This window comes from Eumetopias jubatus, unplaced genomic scaffold (assembly GCF_037043125.1).
Source record: "Eumetopias jubatus isolate StellerSeaLion01/CBP00866 unplaced genomic scaffold, mEumJub1_p1.0 scaffold_9, whole genome shotgun sequence".
In the NCBI taxonomy this organism is placed as follows: Eukaryota; Metazoa; Chordata; class Mammalia; order Carnivora; family Otariidae; genus Eumetopias; species Eumetopias jubatus.
The window spans coordinates 35,514,332-35,539,789 of NW_028274815.1; the positions used below are offsets into that span (position 1 = coordinate 35,514,332).

Consider the following 25,458-nt stretch of genomic DNA (forward strand, 5'->3'; position numbering starts at 1 on the left):
ATCTCTCATTCTCTCTCTCTCAAATAAATAAATAAAATCTTTAAAAAAAAAGATTTTATTTATTTGTCAGAGAGAGAGAGCAAGTACAAGCAGGGGGAGCGGCAGGCAGAGGGGCAAGCAGATTTGCGGGACTCCATCCCAGGACCCTGAGATCATGACCTGAGCTGAAGGCAGCGCCTGACTGACTGAGCCCTCCAGGCGTCCCTGGACCTGTCCTTTTGTCAGCCCCTTTTACTGGCCTGGCAAGGGTTTTATTCCCCCTCCCATCCTACCCTCCACACCCCTCTGCGGGGATCGTCTGAGAATGTTGTGACCCCCGTGGGTGGCGGGAAGGCGAAGCTGCACTTGTGTGCGTCATTTTCCGTCATTTTCGTGTGTCGCATGAAATTGATCCTCTGCCTCCGGGACTACGCAGATGTTACAGGGCCTACTTTCCTCCTTTCCATTCTTGTCTAAATTCTTAGTACAAGTATTTGTGCTAACAGTCTCTTTTCGAAGTTTATGCTCTCAACTGGGACCTTAATTCTGTGAGGTAGCCAGTTTAGTTTAGGACTAAAATAAGTAACACTGCGTGATTGGTTGTGCAGTTAGTACACTTTAAGGGTTTTTGATTTCCCAACTCCAGCATAGGGCACGGAGTCCATTTCAGAGTCAAATGCCTGTGCATCAGGCTTCTGCCCTAATGTTTTACTAATTCTTGGAGTGCCAATGTGGAGCCTACCTCTAGAGTGGGTATGTTGTCTCCCCGGACAGAAGTCTATGATCTGGAGCTTGGCCACGAGCCAGCCTCTGCCACAGAACAGGGGATGACTGAGCCTCTCTATCGTGCTGCCCTGGTCACTCTGAGTGTGGGGTGGTTGCTCCCTCCGTACTCTTCTGCCCTCTCCTGTCTTCTCCAGCACCCATGCAGCAGTGTGTGGAGGACGGCCAGATCTGTCCCTCCCTGGCCGGGTTCCAGTTCACGAAATGGGACAGTGAGACACATAATGAGGTGAGTTCAACTTTTAGACTTCTGAGGGCTCGGCATTTGTCCAGCTGCTCGTGGTTTCAGTGACATGGCCCAAGACAAGTTCTGCCCAGTGAGAACCAAAACCGTGGCATCATTTTTATTTAGCCAGGAGTACGGAAAATATTTCCCTTGGCACTTCTGTAGGGACTAAAACCTGGGGCGTAGGAATGGAGGGTGAGGCAGCCCTGTCTTTCCTGGGTGCACATTTTTTTTTAATTGGCTATCCCCTTGAATATGGTTAATTCCAGGCCTTTGGTCTCAGGCTGCTGTCAGGCTCAAGGAATTTCCTGCTCTTCGGGGTTGAGTCCCTTGGCACAGAGTTTCCTGAGAATCTGTCATGTGTAAAGCTTTTCTCTGTATATTTTTAGCATGGCCCCCTTTAGCCTACTTACTACTATCACTTCCAGAATAAATGGTCTCCATGGAAAACTGTTTTCTCTAAACATGTAGTTAATGGATGCAGATTCCTGTTTCATGTTTTACGAAATGTGCCTAACGACAATACAGCTTCATCCTGTGCTGTACAATATAAACTTCCTCAGCGCTTTACTCTTGTGAGAACCTTGACTCTGGGGAGGGGGGAGGAGAAGCTGGAACCTGGGACTTAGGGCTGAGAAGGCACACCCAGGCAGGCTGTCACTCCAGCAGTGCCTGGGCTGGGATGGGTAGAACTAGAGAACCCTCTCTTTGTCCTCTCCAGTCTGTCTCTGCCCTGGTAGACAAGTTCAAGAAAAACGAGCAGGTGTTTGACATCAGCGCCGAGGTAGAGGAGAGTGACTGCGAGGACTTCCCTGATGGGCCCGTGGAGGACGACTTTGATGCGAACGATGAACCTGAGCACAGCGCCGCCGGGGATCACACCGAGTTCAGGAGCTGGAAGGAGCCCTGCCACGCTCAAAGCTGCCCGTAAGGTTCTCAGGGCCACCGAAGAGGTTCCCAGAGGAACTTTCTATTGGTTCTTAACAGATTTCCTGCTGGGAGAGTCTCATTTCATCTCCGAGATTGGCTAGCTTGGTGTGCTGGCCACGTTGTCCTTGCAGGCTGAGCCATTCCGACTCACGGTGAAATCATACTCACCTGTGAATGGTGGCTCAGCCACCTATTGGTGACATTGCAGGAGCTTATAAGGATAAAATTAAAATATGTAAAGTGCTGGAGAAAAATACCTGGAATATAGGAGCTACTTCGGTGGTGGCTGTTGTTACCACTTGCATTTTGGTAGCATGGAGCGTGCTTTTTCCACACGATGTGTAGTCTGGCTTTTGGCCACATCACTCCAGATCAGTTATAGACAGCAACAGGCTCATGTGTTGATTACAGAAACAAAGTGGCCCCTGCCTGAAAGGTCATGCAAAGAGGAGGGGCTGGGCAGTGTCGGGCTAACCAGATAGGCAGACCAGGGACAAGCAAAGCAGAGGAAACTAAATAAGCAGATAAAACCAAGCATGTTGGGCAGGAGGAAAGGTGGTAGAATGGGTCTTTAGCAATTTAAAATTTTTATTACTCTAGTAGACCTAGAAGAAAATCAGAACTTTGTTGGCCTTTATTATACATACTTAAGAGATTAGTACTATTTTAATTTTGAATACGATTTGGAAGCGGGATCCCATAATCCTGTGGCACCACGGGCCTCTAAAGGTGGTAAATAGGCTTGGGTGTAGGAGACGCCGTAAGACTGCGATGGACAGCCCCTCTGTTAACTCCTGTGCCTGTAACAATTTCGTATTCCTGGGATCGGGGATAGCCAAGCTGGTTTAGTATGGGGTAAAACCTTAGAAGTTGTCCAGGATAACTTGTCTGCTTGTGTGGGAAATGATTAGATTGATAATTCTACTCTCCTTCTACTTCTACTCTTCACACCTGAGTAGAAGTTGGCAGCTAAACATTTGGCACCTCTAGGCAAAGCTACCGTCAAGGCCCTTTGGCACCCTCCTTGCCTCTCCTGGTCGGTACTACTGATATACCTGCAGTTTTGTCCCTGTGCCCATTCTGTCTTCTACAGAGTGAGAAGTGGTAGGCAGGTTGGGAGGATGAGCTCTTTTAATGCATTTTCTTTTTTTTCTTTTTTAAATCTTATTTATTTATCTGACAGAGAGAGAGAGCGTGTACAAGCAGGGGGAGTGGCAGGCAGAGGGAGAAGCAGGCTCCCCACTGAGCAGGGAGCCCGATGCGGGACTCGATCCCAGGACCCTGGGATCATGACCTGAGCTGAAGGCAGACGCTGAACTGACTGAGCCACCCAGGTGCCCCTGGACTGAAAGGTCTTCAAGGGCTTCTCTAGGTCGAAGTAGGGTAGGGCAGTGCTGAATCATAAATGCCATTGTTCTGTAGGGTGCCCTATGTTATCGGTCCCTGGATGCCAACCCTTGGACCACTGTGTGCACCGTACGTTAACAAGGCCAGGCCTAACAGTGCTGTATGTCCCATGGCAGCTTGGGCGCATTGCTTCTTCCTGCAGCAGTGGCCCATGTGTGCTCTAGCCAGTCTCTGCAGGACAGGTGTTTGTTATGGTTAAAGACCTAGTCTGTGGTCCAGGCCCACACCACAGCCTGCTCCATGCATGCAGGAATGAGGCATTCTGCTATGTTCACGGAGCCAGCTGGGAGAAGACCTCTAACCTGCAGGTATTAATGTGGTGCTAACTGGTGCTACCTTGGAAGGGCCCTGTGGTTGGGGGGCAGGTAGAAGAAATAGTTCCCCCAGAGGGGATTAGAGAAGTTTGATGGAGGGGCAATTTGATGGAAAACTGAGGAGACTGGGAAGTAGGTTAGTTGTTGAGTTGGGGAGTTGGGACCAAGAGGGTGCCTGCCATGTAGCGTTGTGTACTGCAAGATAAAACAGCTGGAGTTCAAGCCTCAAGGGCCTTAGTGCCGCCCTGGCCCACAGATTCTCAGGGAATGGGAGCCAAGCTCTTTATAGCTTTGCCTATAAGTTCCCAATAAATTCACAGCCTGACTGCCAAAACAGAAGAGTATCTGTGAGAATTGAGCAGAGATTCCACTGAAGCCATCTTCTTTCTCCCTCTGGAGCTCACAGTGCAGTACAATTGTTACTTAGTAACATATGGGCATTCTACATACTAGAAATGTGAATTTTTTTCATATCTTCTAATTTTTAAAATTAGATTTTAGGGGCGCCTGGCCTGCTCAGTTGGTAGAGCATGTGACTTTTTTTTTTTTAAGATTTTATTTATTTCTTTGAGAGAGAGAGAAACAGCATGAGACGGGAGAGGGTCAGAGGGAGAAGAAGGCTCCCCGCTGAGCCGGGAGCCCGATGTGGGACTCGATCCCAGGACTCCGGGATCATGACCTGAGCCGAAGGCAGTCGCTTAACCAACCGAGCCACCCAGGCGCCTGAGCATGTGACTCTTGATCTTGGGTTTGTAAGTTCGAGTCCCGCGTTGGGTGGAGGGATTACTTAAAAACCTTTAAAAAAATAATAAAATTGGGCGCCTGGGTGGCTCAGTTGGTTGAGCGACTGCCTTCGGCTCAGGTCATGATCCTGGAGTCCCGGGATCGAGTCCCGCACCAGGCTCCCTGTTCAGCAGGGAGTCTGCTTCTCCCTCTGACCCTCCCCCCTCTCATGTGCTCTCTATCTCATTCTCTCTCTCAAATAAATAAATAAATAAATCTTAAAAAATAAATAAATAAAAATAAAATTAAGTTTTAATTATACAATAAATAGACAAATACAGTTTCCTGGTTTTAAAATAAAGATTCTGTAGATAAAAGCAAAGTCCTCTTTTAAAGCTTTTTAACCTTATTCCACAAAGCTTGGTGTAAAGAGGATGTATATATATGGCTCAGTGTAGATGAAAAGCTGCTTGGTATCTGAGGTTTCCTTGTTACCTTTACCTTTAGAGGGCGGTATAGCAGCACTAATGTACTTTGTGATGCGTCAGGCCTTTAGGAGAAAGCTACCCGCACATACTAGGACGTTGCAGAAAGGTTGAAAAACCAAACCCAACTACCATGCTGGACTGGCCAGTTAGACTCTTCACACACAGCACAGAATAAAGCTAGGTGGCTTAACAGATTATAAGTGCCACCCCCAAATCAGTTAGGGGACAAATCAGAATAACATCTGTTCACTTTTAGTAGGCACTACAAGTGTTATTGGAGCCCTCACTTACGGAAGGGTGGTAAAGAAAGACTGAGAGATTATCGTCTTGTATGGCAGGAAGCCTTGTGTAAAGAAAGATCTTGAGGCTGATTCAGAAAATTGTGTCCTACTCCCAGCTCTGGCATTTTACCGACTGCAGTCGTACATAAAAACTTACTTCATCTCCAGGGCCCCTGGGTGGCTCAGTAGGTTCGAGTGTCTGCCTGCAGCTCAGGTCATGGTCCCGGAGTCCTGGGATTGAGCCCTGCCTGCGCCTCCCTCCTCAGCGGGGAGCCTGCTTCTCCCTCTGCTGCTACCCCCTCTCCTGTGCTCTCTCTTTCTCTCAAATAAATAAATAAAATTTAAAAACAAAACAAAACAACTTACTTTCTCTCTGCCACTCTTTCTTGTCTCTCAAATGAGTAAACTTGCATTTCATGAAGCACTTTAAAACCTTGTATAGCTATGATCATAATGTTATAGAATTAAGAGAAAAGCACTTTGATGAAGTAAAAACTAAGGAATTACTAAGATGAAATATTTATATTGAACTTACTCTTAGAAATGCTGCTCATCTGTGGAGAAGTGGGTAGGTAGAGTCCAATTTCGTCACATGCTGCTTTGCATGTAAATGGCATGATTGTGTTACGTATATTGACATGTACACAGTTGGACATGTAAAAACATTTCATGTGTGTTACAGGGAAGAAATGATTCCCCTTGGGGATGGAGACATTAGGACCATGTGCCCCCTTCTGTCCATGAAACCTGGAGAATATTCCTATTTTAGTCCTCGTACCATGTCGATGTGGGCTGGCCCGGATCACTGGCGCTTTAGACCCCGACTCAAACGTATGTACTTCTAAGTTTGAACGTATGTACTTCCACGCATGAACTTTAAGAGATAGTGTCGATGATCACCCAGTATCCACGTGACTTTGAACAGTGGCCATCTGTGGGAATGACCACAGGCTTATAAGGCAGAACTCTAGAACTCTGAAGGGCCATGCCAGCATTATGTGTTTTGCATTCTCTCTTTAAAAAGAAGGGATTAATTAGCATATTTTTAATTGTGTTTTGTTAGCAAGACCACAAATTATAAGTTAAGGATGAAACTAGGTGTATGGTTTGCTTTTCCTGATACTGTTACGCTCAGACAAAAATGCCGACATTTTTGCAGTTAAGATCTTGCAAAATGGGTACACAATATTATCCACAGAGGTGAACAGTGTTGACATTTGTCTTCATTTCTGCAGATGATGCTTCCTCCAAATCAGAGAACAAAAAGAAGAGTATAAAGAAAGATTTTGAATTAGACTTTGATGATGATATTGACTTTGATGTGTATTTTAAAAAAACAAAGGTTTGTGCTAGATTTATTAGCATTTATGCTTTCTTAAATTGTTCTTTTCACTTTTCAGATGTGATTTTTTTTAAAATTCATTACAAATTTAACTTTTAGAGTAAATGGATGGTTTCATTCTCCCTCAAACTCAAGAGGAATTGAGAAATAGTCCTAAACTCAGTGGCAGATAGAATCAGGTTTAGAATATGAATAATGTCTAGCAAAATCACTCTTTTACATAGAACTGGGAACTCTGACAGTAGACTAGTGCTGCCCAAATCCTTCCCGAGCTACTTAAAAAAATATATATGTTTTGACCATTCTTATTAAAGATGCCTATGGGCGCCCAGGTGGTTCAGTCGGTTAGGCATCTGACTCTTGATTTTGGCTCAGGTCATGATCTCAGGGTTGTGAGATTGAGCCCTGCATCAGGCTCTGTGCTCAGCCTGGATTCTTTCTCTCTTTCTCTCCCTTTGCCACCCTCCCACTCCCCCCTCACATGTGCTCTCTCGGTTTCTCTCTCTCTCAAAAAAAAAAAAAAAAAAAAGCCTAAAAACTTGTTTTTAATTAATAGGCTTCTACTGTTCTGGCCAAGTCCACTTTGGAGAACCAGAATTGGAGAGCCACCACTCTTCCCACGGATTTCCTCTATGAGACTGATCATCTTGTCCAGCTGCATCTCAAACCAGGCACCAGGGTAAGACTGCTCCTTTGTTTCTCCAGGCTGCTGCTGTCGAACATGCTGGTAGCAAGGGAGGCATCAGATGGCTGGCAGTGTGACTGCCAGCCCGTGCCTTCGAGGAAAGGAGAGCACGTGGGGAGGCGCATGTGTTAGCCAGGGGCAGTCACCGGGGACATGTAGCCGGTGTAGCAAAGCTAAAGGGAAAGCTTATGGGATTGAGGCACGGTAAAGATTTGGAAATACTTTGGCTAGTGAGACTGCTGGGTGGCCGCTCAGGCTCCGTGCTGAAACGCTAGGGGGACAAACAGTCTTTCGTTGACGTTTTAACATGGTGATAGTTATTTCTTGATTCTCTCACTTTCTCATTGAAGTTGTGGATTCACTAGCCAGATGCTTTCCCCAGGCCACACGGCCTTCCTCATGATCAGGGTGTAGACACGAGCTCCACTGTGACTTGTGGAGTAACGTGAGTACCAAGCACTTGACCATGCAGTCCTCAGGGAGTTCCCTAATGCTGTGCCATCTTCCCGGGCTCCTACGAGGCTCCTCTGCTCCGATGAGCATCTAGACCACCAGGTGCTGGACCCCAGTCACGGTTCACTTCTGCCTGTGCCTCTTCTGGGGATGCTGGCAGCAAGCGGGTGTCACTGTTGCCAGGGTTACCAGGCAGTGGTTCCTGCTAAGTTCTGTTTTATCTGGACCTTCTGCTCATTTGCATTCCTGGGTGTTCTGGTCTTGTGGTGTCATAGACACAAACTTCAGTTTCCTCCTCCTTATGTTGCCTGTTTCTCTACGAGGCCTTAATGATAATGTATACCATATTCACTATCTCCCATTGTTTTTATAAACCAACACTAATATATTTTTCTTTTTAATTAATACTGTTTACTTAACAGAAATACTCTTAAAAATGCAGAAAGAGTGCTTGCTTCGGCAGCACATATACTAAAAATGCAGAAAGAGGGGCGCCTGGATGGCTCATTTGGTTAAGGGTCTGCCGTCAGCTCAGGTCATGATCCCAGGGTCCTGGAATCGAGTCCCTCATCGGGCTCCTTGCTCAGCGGGAAGCCTGCTTCTCCTTCTGCCTTTGCCCCTCCCCCTGCTTGTGTTCTCTCTCTTTCTTTCTCTGACAAATAAAAATAAATAAATAAATAAATGAAATCTTTTTAAAAAATGCAGAAAGAGATGCAACGTTGCAGAAGTAGTAGAAACGATGGCTGCGGTCGGTGTTGGTTAGGTGCTAGCCCCTTCGTGTTCTAATGGGAAAACGGGGCCCTGCGGCAGAAGAGCAGGACAGTAGGACACTTCTACCAAACCTGCCCAGCCTGGAGCTGCTTTCTGTGGCCGCAAGCCACCACTCCCCCACCCCAGACCTTATAATGAGAATTTGAAAATTGTGGCCTTAGGTGGGAATTTGCATATTCATTAGGTCATTACGTTCCAGGGGTGGTTGGTTTTTTTTTGTTTTTTTGTTTTTTGTTTTTAGAGTTATCTCTTATAGAAGCAAGAACTTCTGCTTCTGATTGTCCATAGGGTCAAAGTCACCGTGTGTGGTAGGGCAGCCAGGCAGCAGGGGCTGGGGATCCCTGTCCTGCCAGCAGAGCTACACAGGGAAAATGACTATTAAACTCTGGAAACCCTGGAAATTAAATGCTGGGTTAATAAGCACTGTTTGGCCAGAGACCGTACAGATCAACCATCTAGTTTAATATTCTGATGGGGGATTCTTGTAGCAACCAGCTGATACATGAGGGGGTCGCGTCCCCTTCCTGAAACACTTCTTGTAGACTATGGACAATTTAGAGTATGCCTAAAGGAGAGTATCCTAAGTGGGGAGAGATTTAGAAATGGTGTCATATGAGGAACTGTGGAAGAAAGAGGACTTTTCTTAAGTCAATAAATACCTATTGTTGAATATTATTTTTGGACTTTTATTACAAAAACATTGTGAGGGCGTTTTTTTTGGCTGCTTTTGGAGTATATCGTTGTGTTAAAATATTCAGTATGCCTCGTAAACTGTACATACCTTCAGCCTCACTTCCTTCACCCCAGAGACACACACCCCAGGTAAAAATCACTGGTAGAATGGCCAGCAAATATCTGAAGGAGTGTGGTCACAGGCATTCCCAAAAGAGGAGGCAGACTTGTTCTGTGAGGCTCTGGAAGGCAGAGCGAGGACCTGGGGGTGTAATGACAGGGAGAAGAGCTGGATGTTTCTCCCTTTAGCTATGTAGGGAGCAGTGATTGCCCCAGAAATGGGACACCAGCTGTCTGTGAATTAAAATCATGAGTGGGCTTTCTCTCAGAATTGTTTGAGCAGCAACAAGTTGACTTCTTTTCAGATAGCTATAGGCAGTTTTATTTTTAATGAACCCTTTTTCTTTTTTTTAATATAATTTTATTATTTTTTTAATGAACCCTTTGTCAAATGAAGTTGTGTGCAGACCTAATTGCAAACCAGCTGCTCTGGTTTATTTGGGATGGATGGAGTCTCCAAGCCCTTCTACCCTGAGGCTTGCTCTAGAATGGAGCTGTGCATCTGAAGTTGTCAGGATTAGATGATTTCTCAAGGCCCTTAGAACTCTAAAATTCTATAATTCTAGGAGCTTGATCATAAGAACTAAGGTTATTATCCAACCTAGGTTAGAGCTGCTTTTCTAGAAATTGCTTTCTGCAGTTGTTCTTTCCTTCGTTCTAGTTACTTAAGATGGCCCAAGGCCAGAGAGCAGGAACTGAACATTATGAAGAAATTGGAGACTATGATTATAACAATCCTAACGACACCTCCAACTTTTGTCCTGGATTACAGGTAAAAGGAGAGAAGAGCTCTGTCCTTTTTCGTAAGTGGAAGAGCCTTTCCTGTTCCCCATCTGCTCTCTCTATATGGAGGAAGGCTGTAGGAAATTCTGAATCGGGGGTGGGGGGTGGGGGTTGCGGCTGCCTGCCCCGTCCCCCAGGCATCAGGAAATGGAGCAAAGCTGAGGAAACAGCCAAAACCTAGGCCTGCTTTACCTCGAGCCCTGTATGTGGAAAGCGAATGTTCATACTCCAACAAACCAATCAATGTCTTTAGCCTGTACAAAGCACTTATTTTGGCTATTTTGGGATTTCAGAGGAAAATACTCCTCTTGCTTTTAGGAGCTAATATTTTTGCCTAGGGAGACAGGACATGTAGACATGTGAAGATGGTGTGATCTGAAAGGGAAAAGCCGATGGGGTAGATTCAGGAGACCGGGCTTGTAGCTCTGATTTTGGTTCTTACGTTGTGAATTTGTACAAGCCACTCCCCATCTTTAGATCTTGGTTTAGACTAAATAATCTCACTATCCTTTTGGTGAGTATACTAATGAGATGGCAAATGTAAATAACAGGGGAAAAATACTAGGTCTCCTCTGTGTCCCTGTGGGGAGAGGGACAAGAACTGAAGAATAGTTTGTTCACCTTATCATCTTCCTTGGAGGAGAGTTGGGTTGTGAACTTTTAGTGAAAATCCAGACCTCTTGGAGAGTGCTTCTCACATTTTCAGGGGGTATAAGAATCACCCAGAGAGCCTGCTCAAAAACCAAAGTCCTGGGTCCCAGCCCAGAGATCTGACCATTCCTGCTAGGCTTGGTCCAAGAATGACTTTTTCACGGCTCCCAGGCATGGCTCCCACCCCCGCCGCCGGCTGGGGTCCCCTGGCACCTCTTGTGCTCACATTGGGTGAGGCATGTTGGTCAGATCTCTGGTGTTTTGGAAATGCTTCCCATAAAATGAAATCTTAAATTGGCTAGAAGCCAAAGGGGACACTGGCAGTTGTGATTATTCCTTCTAACTTGCTCTGGCGGTCTTAGTTAACAGATACCTTCTTCATAGAGTTTATGTATAACAGGAAGATCACTGGAGGCACCTAGGAGTCTATCCTAGGCTTGATTCATGTAATGAACTCTCGGATACTCTGCTCTTAATGTGTAAATATGGAGTCTTTTTCAAGGATACTTCAAAGCCTCTCGGGCAGCTTCTGTCGAACTTGAAGAACTGTTTCCTTGCCCAGGCTGCTGACAGTGATTATGAAGAGTCGGATGACTTATTTGTGGGACCAGGTGGCACCTTTGACCTCACATCCTGCCATCCACCTAAGACAGTACAAGAGAATGGTGACGTGCCTGAAGTCCAAGGATTGGACATCACCACTTATGGGGAGTCAAATCTGGTAGCTGAGCCTCAGAAGGTAAAGGTGAAAGCCAAGGGACGCCTGGGTGGCTCAGTCGGTTAAGCGGCTGCCTTCGGCTCAGGTCATGATCCCAGGGCCCTGGGATTGAGTCCCATATCGGGCTCCTTGCTCAGCAGGGAATCTGCTTCTCCCTCTGCCTGCCACTCCCCCTGCTTGTACTCTCTCCCTCCCTCTCTCTCTCTCAAATCAATAAATAAAATCTAGAAAAAGAAAAGGTGAAAGCCAAGAATTATGTTAGATTGTTTGCCTGAGAACTATTTAATTTTCCTCCTGTATGAAAATCACATTGGTCTGGACTTGATTTTTTTTTTCTTTCTCGATTTTAACCTGTTGCTCTCCAAGTGGCTGACTTTTAAATAGGGCCATGTTGAGAATGAGCTGATGGCTAATTAAGTTTGTATGGAACTAGCCATCTCTTTAGAGATGGTGATAAACCATATGACTAGGGGTAAGGTATGTGTATGAAGGCTGCAGGCAGGGAAAATCAGTTTCTGTGCTGTTTCGGTGAGGCTAGCTATTTGGCTCTGGAAAATTTGGCCAGGGTCGCCTGGCTGGCTCAGTCCATGAAGCATGCGACTCTTGATGTCGGGGTTGTGTGTTCAAGCCCCATGTGGGGTTTAGAGATTACTTAAAAATAAAATATTAAAAAAAAAAAGGAAAGAAAGAAGGGGGGGAGGGAGGAAGGAAGGAAGGAAGGAAAGGAAGGGAAGGAAGGAAGGAAATAAATAAATCAATCTTGGCCAGATTCAGTTCATATGAAATGGTGATGCATTAAGCATCTGTCTGTCCGGCTTGGTGATTTCAAATATATTTGACCTATCTCTTTTACACTGGAATTCCAGGTTAGTCTTAATGTAGATTGCAGTTGATCAACAAGAATTTAGATTGAAATGAGGGACTCTATTTTGGTATATCCAAAGGAAGCTCTGTAACTCTGTTGATCAAACTAAACCAGATTCTTTATTTGAACTCCAGACTTTTGATTTTACAATGGGTTGGTGGTAAATGTTTCTTTATTTTGCTTTATTTTACTTTGTCACATATCTATTTCAGGTAAATAAAATTGAAATGCATTATGCCAAGACTGCCAAAAGGATGGACATGAAGAAGTTGAAGCAGAGCATGTGGAGTTTGCTGACAAAGTCCTCCAAGCAAGCAGACACAGAGGTAACATGCTCTGCTCACTCTCTAGGTGCCCAGCATGTGGGAGGGGAACGGCTCATGGTTAAGGCTCCAAGATCAATAGGGCAAATACAGAAAGCATTCATTCAGAAATACAAGGAAGATCTCACCCTTCTGAAAGCGAAATGAACCAAGTATATGAACAAAAGGTGATACAGATGGTAAACTAGTGCATGGGACATTATTCAGGCTTTCTGGTAATCACAAAATAGAAATCAAAGCATTTTATGCTGCTTTAAAATAGCCACTTTAGCAATTAATTAAATGGAGTTGAGGAAAAATTTGGAGTACACATTCACAGCTGGTGCAACTTAGGTTGATGAATGACTCTTTTGGAAAGCAAATTCTAACATCTCACATGCCGTAAAATGTCTAAGCCCTCTGATCTAATAGGGAAATGTCTTCTAAGTAGAAAAGTAGTAAAAAAGAAAATTATTTTGTTGTCAAATTGTCTCTTTCTCCTTCAGAACAAGGTGAAACGTTGACTAACTCTTTCCAACTAAATGGAACTCTCAGTTAACCAGAATCCTTCCATCCTCTCCTCTGGACCTCTTCTGCTCAGGCAGTGTTCTGAGCTTTCCAAACTCAACCTGTTCTTTTAAACCTCCTCCTGCTGGCTGAGAAGTTAAAATCATGATTTGATTGAGGACCCTGAGTTGTATAGTCATGGATATCAGATAAAGCTTCAGTCATATTCATAAGGTTTTATCAACTAAAACTGAATAGTATACAAATGTAAGAGAAATGTGCTTTTTAAGAGGTAGGAAAAGGGTTCTACTTAAACTTTGAATTTAAATGACTTATAATACCTTGTTCTCCAGGGATTCTGGTTAATGAAGGATTTATTCTTTTTTTAAAAAAAGTCTTTTATCATGAAAATATTCATACAGGGCGCCTGGGTGGCTCAGTTGGTTAAACATCTAACTCTTAATTTGGGGTCAGGCCATGGTCTCAGGGTCCTGGGATCGAGCCCCGTGTCAGGCTCTACCCTCAGTGGGGAGTCTGTTTGAGGAGTCTCTCTCTCTCTGTCTCTCTCTGCCCCTCTTCCCACTCACGCATGCTCTCTCTCTCTCAAATAAATAAATCTTTTAAAAAAAAAGAAAGTATTCAAACATATTCCAAGTAGAGAGGGAATAGCATAGTGAACACCTACTTCCAGTAAGTACCACTGTTTTACCTCAACTGTCACGCATCCCATCCTGTCCCCCACCCCTCTCATCATGTACACGGTCTGGGTTATTTTATTGCAAATACCAAACACGATATCCTTTTTTTTTTTTGAGCATTGCCCTGAAACCATTTCTTTTTTTTTTTTCCCAGAGCAGATTTTTTATTGTTATGTTAATCACCATACATTACATCGTTAGTTCTTGATGTAGTGTTCCATGATTCATTGTTTGTGCATAACACCCAGCGCTCCACGCAGAACGTGCCCTCTTTAATACCCATCACCAGGCTAACCCATCCCCCCACCCCCCTCCCCTCTAGAACCCTCAGTTTGTTTTCCAGAGTCTCTCGTGGTTCATCTCCCCCTCCGATTTCGCCCCTTCATTCTTCCCCTCCTGCTATCTTCTTCTTTTCCTTTTTTCTTAACATATGTTGCATTATTAAACACGCCATCCTTTGATAACTGCTTGCCTGATAGGTGATGGATTCTGTGCTGTCCTTGGTTGTGTAGTCCAGTTGAAGCTATAAATGATCATGGCTTTTGTTATTTTGTATTTTTTTTTCTTCAGAGGAATCTAGAAGCCTCTTTGCAATTTTTCCTTTACTGGGATTATACTAGCCATTGACATCCACATTTACCATAACTTGGTAGTCAGTATCATGGTCCAGGGCTGAGGCACGGAGTTCAGTATCATGGTCCAAGGCTGAGGCATGGGTCCCCTTCAAGAGGTAACTTAGAAAATGTTTTGGTTTCATTCAGATGTAAACTTTTCAGAGATAGAACTTGGAAATTTATGTTGCTTTCTCAAAAGTGAACTGACTCTCAATGTCTGAATTGTCAATATCCTTCTGTTAGACAAACCACAGTGAAACTGGCAAAGAAGAGGACCCGGTGAAGGTGGCTGATGAGAAGATGCTCAGCGGGCTCACAAAGGACCTGCAGAAGAGGTACGTGCCAGTGAATGCAGGGGGCTCGCCACCCCTTCCTCTGAGCCCCGGCTGAGAGTGCTCTAGCCTGAGCTGCTAGTATGACAGACCCTTACACAGTCTGCTGTTCTAATATTTGGGGCAGTTTTTCTGTTTCTTCCTTGCATTGATAAATGAGTTCATATAGACCAATTTTTAAAAAGGCATTAAAAAAAAGGCATTTTGGGGCACCTGGGTGGCTCAGTTGGTTGGGCGACTGCCTTCGGCTCAGGTCATGATCCTGGAGTCCCGGGATCGAGTCCCTCATCGGGCTCCCTGCTCAGCGGGGAGTCTGCTTCTCCCTCTGACCCTCTTCCCTCTCGTGCTCCTATCTCTCATTCTCTCTCTCAAATAAATAAATAAAATCTTAAAAAAAAAAAAAGCATTTTTCTGCACCATTGGCTGGAATGGAACAAGTGATATTTTATTTCCAAATAAGAAACTGGAAAAACCTGCTTATAAAATGCACCTGAAATATTTCTTTGTTTCTCATTAGTTTGTTCACTGGACATGTGTATTCATAGTTGTTGAAAGAGCCTTTGTTCCTAGAACCACAGTGACCTAGCCAAATACTTGCCTCTTTGTTTTTCAGCCTGCCTCCTCTCATGGCTCAGAACCTCTCTATACCTCTGGCCTTTGCCTGTCTCCTACATTTAGCCAATGAAAAGGTAGGTAAATTTGGTAAGCATGGGAGTAATTCTTTATTCGTAGCAACCTGTTTGAGTTTTTTTATTAGATCTTTCATGGGCAACCTCATAGGACTTCTTAAATACAGTGACTTAAGCAGTACTTTCAACCCCAGAGGATAACCAGGCACTTAGAAGTATCTTAGAAAAAGGCCACTGAGGGGGGCCCCTGGGTGGCTTAGTCGTTAGGCATCTGCCTTCGGCTCAGGTCATGATCCCAGGGTCCTGGGATCGAACCCCGCATCGGGCTCCCTGCTCCGCGGAAAGCCTGCTTCTCCCTCTCCCACTCCCCCTGCTTGTGTTCCCTCTCTCGCTGTGTCTCTCTGTCAAATAAATAAAAAGAAAAAAATAATAATAAAAAAAGAAAAAGGTCATTGGGTATGATTAGCAATGAAAATAATGAGGAGGACCCAAATGGGAAATTTTAAATGCTTTAAAAACTGATAGTGATCTGTCAGTTCCCAATTTCAAAACACAAAGCGTTTTGATATCATTGGGTGTCAAAGGCTTTAAAGGCCAAATCCTGCCAATGCTGAAGTCAAGACACATGGAAACGTGGTGGAGAACAGAGGGGACAGAGGAGGGCGAGAGGAAGACAGGTGCAGGCGAAGGGAGTCGTAAGACATGGAGGCAGTGGCCAGCCAAGCTGGACCACCAAGAGCTGTGAAGAAGGGCTTGGGACCAGAGTGCCTGTCACATCAGGAGGCAGGAGAAGTGCCAACCGTGACAGCGTCTCAGGCTCCACGGTGTGCCACGCCAGCAGCAGAGCTGAGCAGCTGTGGCAGTGATCAGTGCGACAGGCAGGGACCCATCTTGTCGAGAGTCTGCTGGTGCTACCCAGGAGGAAGCCCAGCGCAGCAGCCAGCCACAAGCCCGGACGTGGGGTGTCCTCTGTGTGCCCTAACGCAGACGTTGGCACTGAAGTAGAGTGTCACTAGGCCTCACCGCTCTCGTGCACCACTGGTGTAGATTCTGACCTCCCCCTGCCCGAGCTGAGAGGGGCCTCTTAGAGTGTGGCACCTGTCTGAACACCGAAGTGTGGTTTGAGAGGGTCGATCAGATTGTACTGGAATGCTAGCACAAACGGGGTGCTGTAGAAGTGCCCGGGATTTCCCATGTGCCCGTGTCTGACCTCTGGCCTCATGGTGAAAGTGATGCGGTGACGGTGTCCCAGGTCTGGCTTTGCTTGGACTGACTGCCAGGCCCAGAGGCGAGAGGGCCCCGTGTAGGATGGCCTGTGTAGCTGAGCTGTCGGCCTCTCCAAGCAGACCTGCCACTGCGAGGTCAGGGACCCCTTCTTCTAAGCTCGTGACCTCACTGAGGAAGAAGACAGTGTCCATTTGGCAGAAGCTAGTTTTGATTTTGGGTAGGGAAGCGACACGGAAGAGCCAGTGAGCCAGGACAAGTGTTGCACGTGTCTGGCTACGGGGCCGACCGCTGGGCCTGGGCATTCTCAGCTGAGGCATGAGCAGAACAGCCCAACTCCGCTCCTGTCAGGGAACCCTTGTGCATCAGAGCCACTCTGGGTGACTGTGACCCAGGAGCACTGAACTCACATGGATGCTGGGTGGAAGGCAGGAAGCACCAACGGCTGACTGGAGAGACCGTGTGTCCAGGTCAGAAGTCGTGAAGGCAAGGCTGGGGGCCATGCAGCCCCCCCCGTGGTGGTGGGAGATGGTAGTGAGAACGCCTCCGTGTCATTCCTGACGCAGCCTAAGTTACCTGATGTCAGAAGCAAACCAAATGAAGGAAGAATAACTAGGAGAAAAAAACGAATAAAAAGGTAATATTGTTATCATCCTGACAAGAAATCCACAAGTGGCTCTGAGGAGGATTCCCCATCGGAGGAGGAGGGCACACAAGCCATCCATCTGTCTGATATTCCGAAGTGTGACTGCCTGATGGCCTGGAATCTCACACCATCTTTATGGGTGTAGGTGCTGGTGAACTCTCCCACTGGGTGTGTTCTCCTAGCACACACAGGCTCCGAAAGCCTGGGTGTCTCTGAAGCTCAGAAACCCTTATCTTGAGTCCAGATTAAGAATGTTACTGACTTCACTCAATTGCACCAGTCTGAGAATCAGTGTTGCCCTGGGCTATGTGTCTCCACAGAAACCTGCCTCTCCCCGGTGAGAGAGCAGCTCTGTGGTCCTCACTGGTTCCCAAATAGACTGGGGCCAAGGAAACCTTGCTAAAAAGCATTAATGATTTTGTGGCCTCACTGGGGTACATAATGTTCTGGCTCCAGCACAGCTCTGCTTCCCCCAACGGTGGGGCCGGGATTGTTCGTTTTGCCGTGATCAAGTGTGTCTTTAGGGGCCCAGAGTGCTCAGTGTTTGAAGGATGGGGAGATGCACCAGACCGGGAACCACTGGGCTCAGCACTGAGGCCATTACTGGGGCTTGGCTTTGGGCTATTTGAGAAAATTTGGCTGGTAACACTGGCCATGTCAATGACCATGATCATCAACAGGGATCTGTGGTAACTCAGAGCTTAGAGCCACCAAGAGAAATCTCATAATACTTAATACCAGAACATGAGTCTTTTTGTGGCCTTTTTCCCGGTCTTTCACTCCCATCTGGACTCTTCAGCGGCCACTTTGGTAATGAACTCCCCTGGGAAGTGCGGTGTGATAGGGCTTGGGATGCAGTGATGGACGCAGGGTTGCATGGTACAACTGATTAGCCAGGCCGAACCCACTTGGAACCCAAGCTGCAGAAGTCACACTTGGGGGGCGGTGTGTGATTTCAGCTTTCCATCGTTAGCAGTACAGGAAGGTGCACCAGCAAGGGTAGGGCAGCTGCTGAGTGCTCGCGCCTTGTGCCTGCCTCCGGAGCCCAGTGAGGGGCGAGTGTGCTGGTGGCGAGCTTAGGCGAGCGAGTCTTCGGACAGTCGTTCATCCTGAGGGAAACAAGTGCCCAGATTGGTGGGGAATTCACGGGGTGGGAGTGGGGGTGTTAGGTGGAGAAGAGCTGCGAAGTAGGGAAAGGCCTGCGCAGGTGGGAGAGAAAGGGCGCTGTCGTGGCCATCCCCAGGGCTGAGGTGATGGGCAGTGATGGGGAGGGCCTGGGGAAGGCCATGTGTGGACACGGTTAACAGGCATGTATTGTGTCTCCTGGTGGCCATCCACTTCTCTTAGCTCCTACCAGAGCATAGAGCTTCACTCTTGGGCCCTTTACAAAGAGAGGTTGTTTCCGGAACCAGGGCCAAGGAAGTCCTTGCTTTTTGCTTTTTTTCCCTGCAGTTGGCAAGGATTTGGAATTAGCTTTATCATGCAAATTATATTTGCTGTAACATAATTTTACTTACAGTCCTGGGGCAAAGCTCATATAAAGTCACTCCCCTTGATTAGAATCTGTGTTATGATTCTTGTATTTTCAGTATGCTAAAGTTCATGTGTTTGGTCTTCCTTCAGAATCTAAAGCTGGAAGGAATCGAGGACCTCTCCGACATTCTGGTGAGGCAAGGGGATTGAATTTGCCCGAGAAAAGTTGGCAGAAGGGGGCTCACCACTTCTTCAGTGACCAGGACGTCTCCGGTCTAGGTGCTGCCGTGCGGCGGGCCTGTGGCAAGGCTGTAGCCCACTACCAAAGCACCAGCTGCTTTGTCTGTCGCTCTTTCCTTCTCGCCCTCACCATCTGGGCACCACACCCTGAAGCTTTGTCTGTGATTAAAGTTTTCTGCCCTCGGGTCACCACCTGGCAGGGAGGAGCTGGTGAGGATACTGTTCTCGATTAGGGAAACCTATATCCCTACTTTGTATCCATGTCTAGTTTTTGTCTCCTAAGTTGACCTTTGTTGTTTTCCACACTTTTGTGGAAAATAATTTCCCAGTAGGCACTGGTTGTCTTTAAACAGCTATCTAAGCCATGTACATAAAATACATCATATGTGCACTTACAAATGTATATATATTGGTATCCTTAAAATAAAATCATTCTGAATGATAACGCGTGGCGAAATATTTGAGTACATTCTGGATAAGTTAGAGCTGGTCCTTTCCCTTAAGAGGGGATGCAGTCTTGTTAGCTAGACGATAGCCACGTGTCAGTAAAGGCAGGAAACACTTAAGGGCTGAGAGGATTTGTCTTGTAGCAGAGGAGAGGAGAGATGAACCACTGGCTGGAGGTCACATTTCCAGACTGGGTCCCTTGGACCAATGAATTCTGCTGGAGAATGATGTTAGTAAAAATTGCTAACCTTTGTTAAGTGACTCCTAAGTACCTTCTGTGGATTACTTCACCTAGCCTTCTTGGCGTCACTGAGAGGAACATACTTTTATCACTCCCATTTTACAGAGAGAAATAGGTACTTCAAGGTAAAGGAACCTGCCTAAGGGCAGACAGCTGTCAGAGACCGACCTTGAACCAAGTAATGTGCTTCTAAAGTCTTCATTCTTAGCTACTGTGCTATATGCTGCTCAGATCATAGGCTGTGCTTGTAGATGTTGATCCAAGTAATTCTGTCCTTGGCAGGTCATGGGTCTCTCCCAGAGCACCCTGTCACCATTCATTAGGTAAATAGAGATCTTGGATCAGAGGCAGTGAAGTATATAATTGGAGATAACTCTTGATAATAAAGAACTTGCTTCTAAGCCAAAAACTGCACAAAACAAAACACATATCCCACAAGGTGCTTCCCAAACTGTGCCCAAAATGTTACCTGCTCTGCTATATTGAGAGGGTAGACTTGTGAACGTGCTTTAATGGAAAAGGGGGTGATGCTGAGTGAGGATCCATACCTGTCCTGCTGGGGATGAAGCCTCCCACACCTTTCCCCGTGCCAGGTGAGTGCTGTTCCGCCTGCTCTGCTCTTACTCCTGGGAGTGCAACTAGCCAAGCCCGTGCCCTCTCTTGGTGCAGCACACTGCTCTCTCTCGTCCTGTTTCCCGGGGATGATTCTGTTCAGTAAAGCAAAGCAGAGTCTGTTTGCTCATGTGCTCATCAGGTAGACCAGATGCACTGTTCATATCTGACTAGAGAAGCAGAGTGCTCCTCTCTGGGTTCCACTGTCACCAAATTGCCTTGGATTCTTCCAACAGTCCTGAGTTCATCACATTTTATTCTTTTGAATAAAAACGATTTATAAAAGAAAAGGTTGTGGTTTCATTTGCATACCTTTGTAAGATTTCCACGTGAGCATATCCTCAAATCAGGGATGAAAAGAAACACCTCTGTCAGGTTAAATGGGACTGTATTGCATTTGTTTCTCTGTCATAGGATGTATAGAGCCTCGGTGGGTTGATATCTCTACATTGTTCATTCTGGATTAAGTTTCTCTTGTTTATGTTGTCCCTGCCCCATCTCTGCAATGATAATTCAGACTGTGTGGAGCTGCAGTGGGTGGTGGAGGTGGTTGAATTTCTAATGAAGATAAATTTCCTTTGTCCTTTGGGGATGGCTGACTGGAAAGTTCCCTTCTGGAGCTCTGCTAAACAAGATTTTTTTTTTTTTTTTTTAATTTCCCCAGGAAGGAAATAGAACAGTTTCCCAAATTTCCCTGCTTATCAGGAAGCTCTGGGAGCAAACTGTTCCAGATTTTCTGAATCCAAGCACAGAGTACTTTTTCATAACAGAAATCTTTTCCCTAACAATAGAGATTGTTTTCCCTGGATAAGGTTGAGTGGGATTCATTTACAACTGGGTTTTCCAAAGTGAAATCTGGTGACAGTTCCTTAGGAATTAAAAATACTGCAGAACCAGAGAACAGGGAGGCCATTCCCTGGAAGGAAGTGCTAAGGAATCAGAGCTGCCCTCCCTCTTCCTGCTGAAGGAGCGATCAGGACACAAAAACGTAATTGGAGGAGAGTGGGCACCTGAAGACCTAAAGGTGAAAAGTCCCCCTGTGCCAGGAAGAAATGTGGCCAGTGTGGGAAAAGAAATGAAGCCACTGGGGCTGAAATGCTCAGGTTCACCCGTAGATGTCCTTGGCAAAAACAGGAGCGAACTATTACTTTGTCAAAATGGAAGCCCCGTTCGGGACACCATCTCCTATTCTTACGGATAAACAAGAGCACTGAATTCAGGATATTGCCTTAAAAGTGTCCTCTGTCTCCATCACCTCCTTTAAGATAAAGATGAGAGGAGCGCCTGGGTGGCTCCATCATTTAAGCGACCGCCTTTGGGTCATGATCGTGGAGTCCCGGGATCGAGTCCCACATCGAGTCCCACGTCGGGCTCCCTGCTCAGCAGGGAGTCTGCTTCTCCCTCTGACTCTCCCCCCCCCACGCTCTCTCAGATTCTCTCTCTCAATAAATAATTTTTTAAAAAAGATAAAGATGAGAGTTTCTGTAAAATAAAGGTGGGAGTTGTAACAGAGTCTAGTCAGGAGACGGAAACCTGTAACGTGAACCAAGAACTTAACAAAGAACTGTTGACTAGGTGTGTAGGGCATCTCAACTTATCAGGTAGCATCTACGGGAAGCAACCACCCCACGGCGGGAAAACAAAAGGAACCAAGAGCAAAACATCAAAAAGATTTCAAGAAGTCTCTGCAGTGCAGAAACTGCCCCCCAAGAGGAGGGGTGCTGCTCAGCTGGCGCTGGCGTCTGATGAAGGATGGGGTGTAGCTGGTTCTGCGCACGCGCATGCTGGAGGCTCTGCAAACTGCCGCTGTAGGAAGGAACTGCCCCCGCCCATACGAAGGAGAGCCGCTGGGGGTAGGGGGGCGCTCACAGGCTCCGGAAGCTGACAAGTGGGAGCAAGTGCTTTTTTCTCCAGCCCTGCAGTCTCCTTCACGTGCCTCCCCTTGGCATAACCTAACTGGAAGTGGCTGGCAGAGCAGAAATGTGGTTTGCAGGGTGGCCCAGAATAGAAGGTAGGTTTGGAGCTGAAGGATGATTACTTACTTCATAGCTGGCACAGGGGAGGTCTCATCACTAAGGATTCTAGAATCCTTCCTTACTATTTTTGTTTGAAATAATATTTATTTATATTTGTTCACCTATTTGCAGTAAGATGCTGGTAAATGTTCAACTGAATCTGAAGGTGAGGCCAGGGAGGCCTTGAGGAAGAGATTGTGGCCCATCTGCCTTGGAAGGGTCAAGACTGGCCAAAGGTGTTCTTGGCTGACAAAAGAGCAAAGGTGTGGAGTGGGGGAATGTACAAGCGTGGCGGGTACTATAGAGACTGAGGGTAAAACAGAAGAAATCTCCCCAAATTAGAGTGAAAATGCCAAGGGCCAGAAAAGAGTGGAGAGAAATGACAAGGGTTGCCAAGTAGGTCCCACATAGGACAATCAGGGGACCGAAAAAGAACAGAGAAAATGGAGAGGAGGAAATCATGCCGAAGAAGGAATAAAGCCTGTATCCTGTGGCTGGAGGACATGAGTTTTCAGACTGAGACTGAGTGTCCAGCACATGGATAAAAATGAACGGACACCAAGGTACTTTATCATAAAGTTTCAGAACACTCAGGACAGAGCATTCTACAAGTTTCAGGACAGAAACAGGTCACACACACAGGATCAGGAAGCAGGGTGTCAGCCTTCTCAGCATTGCACTAGAAGCAAGAAGATAAATGGTTTCCAAATCTAGACTTTTATACTTAGCCAAACTACTAAACTAGTGTGAGAGTAGAATAAAGACAGAGTTTGTGACATGCAGGGTTTTAAAAAATGACAACAGGGGCACCTGGGTGGCTCAGTCGGTTAAGCGTCTGCCTTCTGTTCAGGTCATGATCCCAGGGGTCCTGGGATCAAGCCCTGCATTGGGCTCCCCGCTCCGCAGGAGGCCTGCTTCTCCCTCTCCCTCTGCCTGCCGCTCTGCCTACTTGTGCTCTCTCTTATCTCTGTCAGATTAATAAATAAAATCTTAAAAAAAATAAACAATGACAACGAAAACCCCTCACATGTACCCTTTTCCAAGAAGCTGTATTTGTCCATACCACGACCCTGCTAGATGCCCAACTGCCCCGAACCTTGTGCTTCCAGGCCTCCTTTGTGGCCTCACCTGCCCAAGGCCTGCAGTAGCCCCAGAGACGCTCAGGGGAACTGAGGCCAGCCTCTGATGCAGGCATTCTGCTTTGACCTTCTTCTGCTGCCTCTATCTATTGGGACCATATTGCCCTCTCTTTGCATGGCAGGGTATTGTGTTGCTACTCATTTTTTCAAAACAGCAATATGTTGTTTCGAGATCATACATAAGTAGTAAGACTATGAAGAAAAGCAAGGGCCTGGCTAATAATAAAAAAAAAAACTCAGGGAAGTGGTTATCTCTGGTGGGGAGGGGGGAGAAGAGCAATTGCAGAGGATCCTCAAGGGGCTTCTGAGCTACTGGTGTGATAGGCACGCTGCTGTGTGCTTTCTCTTCCTATTTCCTTGGCACATTGGTCTCTGGCAGGAATCAGCATTCCAAGCCTTCACTCAGCCTGCCCCAGCTGCTGGTATCTGCCCCTGAGAAGAGCTCACGTGTGGTGACCCTCCTCTCAGAGCTCACGTGTGGTGACCCTCCTCTCACCGGGCCCAGTCACAAGTGCATGACAAGTGCTGGGTCCATGCTCGTTGGCTTTTTAAAAAGTTGGTTGGATACACAGTTAAGAAGGCTACAGTGCCTCAGGGAAAAAATCACTGGGGCTTGGGATTTGGATTTTGTCCCAGCTGGCAGTCTGCGGCTTGGGGAGATTAACGGGCAGAGACTTGGAACTGTCAAGAGGAAAGAAAATCAGGGCCCAGAGAGGAAGGTGGGCAGGGGTGCGGTGAGATGCAGTGCAGACATGGCCTGTTTGCTCTTTCTCTCTTTTTCTTTGTTTCTTTATTTTAAAGTTTATTTAAGTAATCTCTATACCCAACATGGGGCTCGAACTCACACCCCCAAGATCAAGAGTTGCATGTTCTTCTGACTGAAGCAGCCAGGTGCCCCTGTTTTTTCTTTTAAAAGCTCTACTCTGCAATGGAAACTGGAGGGAATCGGATAGTAGGGAGGGGGAAGCCTAACAGAGGAGCTGCCCGGTACAAGGAGGAGACTCATCTTGTTACAACCGTCTGTCCTCCATCTGTGGCGGAAGCCAGTCCTTGAAACTGCAAGCCACCAGCTGCCTCGTTAGGAACGGATCCATCACAGAACCAGTATGAGCCGCACCTTGATGTGTGACTGGCTTTACAAGGAGTCTACCTTATATATAGTTAGGACATTATTTCATTTCTCAACAAGCCTATGGCAACTTGCACCCCAAAATGAGTTCTCAGGAGGCCCTGCAAATCAGTCACCCAGTGAGGTCACATACTTAGCCTAACACTGTGGCCCCAATACACAACATGCTGGCACAGCCACCCAACTTATAGCCGTACTACTGGATACGCCTAGTCCTGGCAAACTGTCATCTTCCATGTGAGGGCTGGAGTTTGGAGAAGAGCCAACAGCCATTCAGAACCAAGTTTTGGGTGGAAGGGCCATCAGCTAAGACCATTTATAATAAGAAAGCAAGGGTATGCCAAAGAATGAGACAGCTTTCCTGTGTTTGATCACAGACTGCCTCCAGACACGAAGTACTTCATAAACGCTTTTGAGAAATGCAGCTCTGTCGGACAGTCCTTTACCCTTACTATTTCCTGGTGGAGTTCTAGGTGCCCAGCACTCCTAAGGAGTGGGTAAGTCTATCTCAGTTCAACAGGGGATGCACCTGAGGCACTAAGAACTGACTTAAGAATACACAGCTAGGAAGGGGTGAAGCTGAGATTTGACCGCCAGCAGCCTGACACAAGAGTCCATGCTTTTAACCACTACATCAAACTGCCTCCTGGTTAATACAAGGGCGTTGCCTCCTACGGCAAAGACCTGAAAGGGAGCAAAGCCTGTTTAGAGACGTACACCGGACGAATTAATTAGAAAATCAATCTTGTCACTACATGGTTAAATCTTAAACATTCATTTGCATAGAATGGTTTGTTTGCTGGTGCAGCCCTGGAACCTAGTGTGATGACTGGCACGGAGACAATAAAATTTTGCTAAATGAAGAAGTAAAGGAATGGAGTAGTTCAAAAGTGTGCATGAGTGGGTGATCTGATGTTCTAGGCAAATGGAGAGGAAACTACCCTCTACCGAATCCCTTCTCCATGTAGGACATGGTGTTTACTGGGGTCATTCAGTTTAGCCTCACTCGAACCCCAGAA

General features: G+C 46.4%; 1 protein-coding gene across 1 annotated transcript in view; it reads left to right on the top strand.

Moving 5' to 3' along the window:
* NCAPH (non-SMC condensin I complex subunit H) overlaps positions 1-19,269 on the top strand; it is a 34,341-nt gene extending 15,072 nt beyond the window's left edge. The window contains exons 8-18 of the mRNA XM_028117290.2: positions 900-991; positions 1,710-1,915; positions 5,814-5,962; positions 6,367-6,473; positions 7,030-7,152; positions 9,836-9,946; positions 11,171-11,347; positions 12,404-12,517; positions 14,556-14,647; positions 15,258-15,333; positions 18,767-19,269. Of these exons, the coding sequence (XP_027973091.1) occupies positions 900-991; positions 1,710-1,915; positions 5,814-5,962; positions 6,367-6,473; positions 7,030-7,152; positions 9,836-9,946; positions 11,171-11,347; positions 12,404-12,517; positions 14,556-14,647; positions 15,258-15,333; positions 18,767-18,826 (1,307 nt within the window). The 3' untranslated portion in view covers positions 18,827-19,269. The remainder of the gene's footprint in view (positions 1-899; positions 992-1,709; positions 1,916-5,813; positions 5,963-6,366; positions 6,474-7,029; positions 7,153-9,835; positions 9,947-11,170; positions 11,348-12,403; positions 12,518-14,555; positions 14,648-15,257; positions 15,334-18,766) is intronic.
* The last annotated feature ends 6,189 nt before the right edge of the window (positions 19,270-25,458 follow it).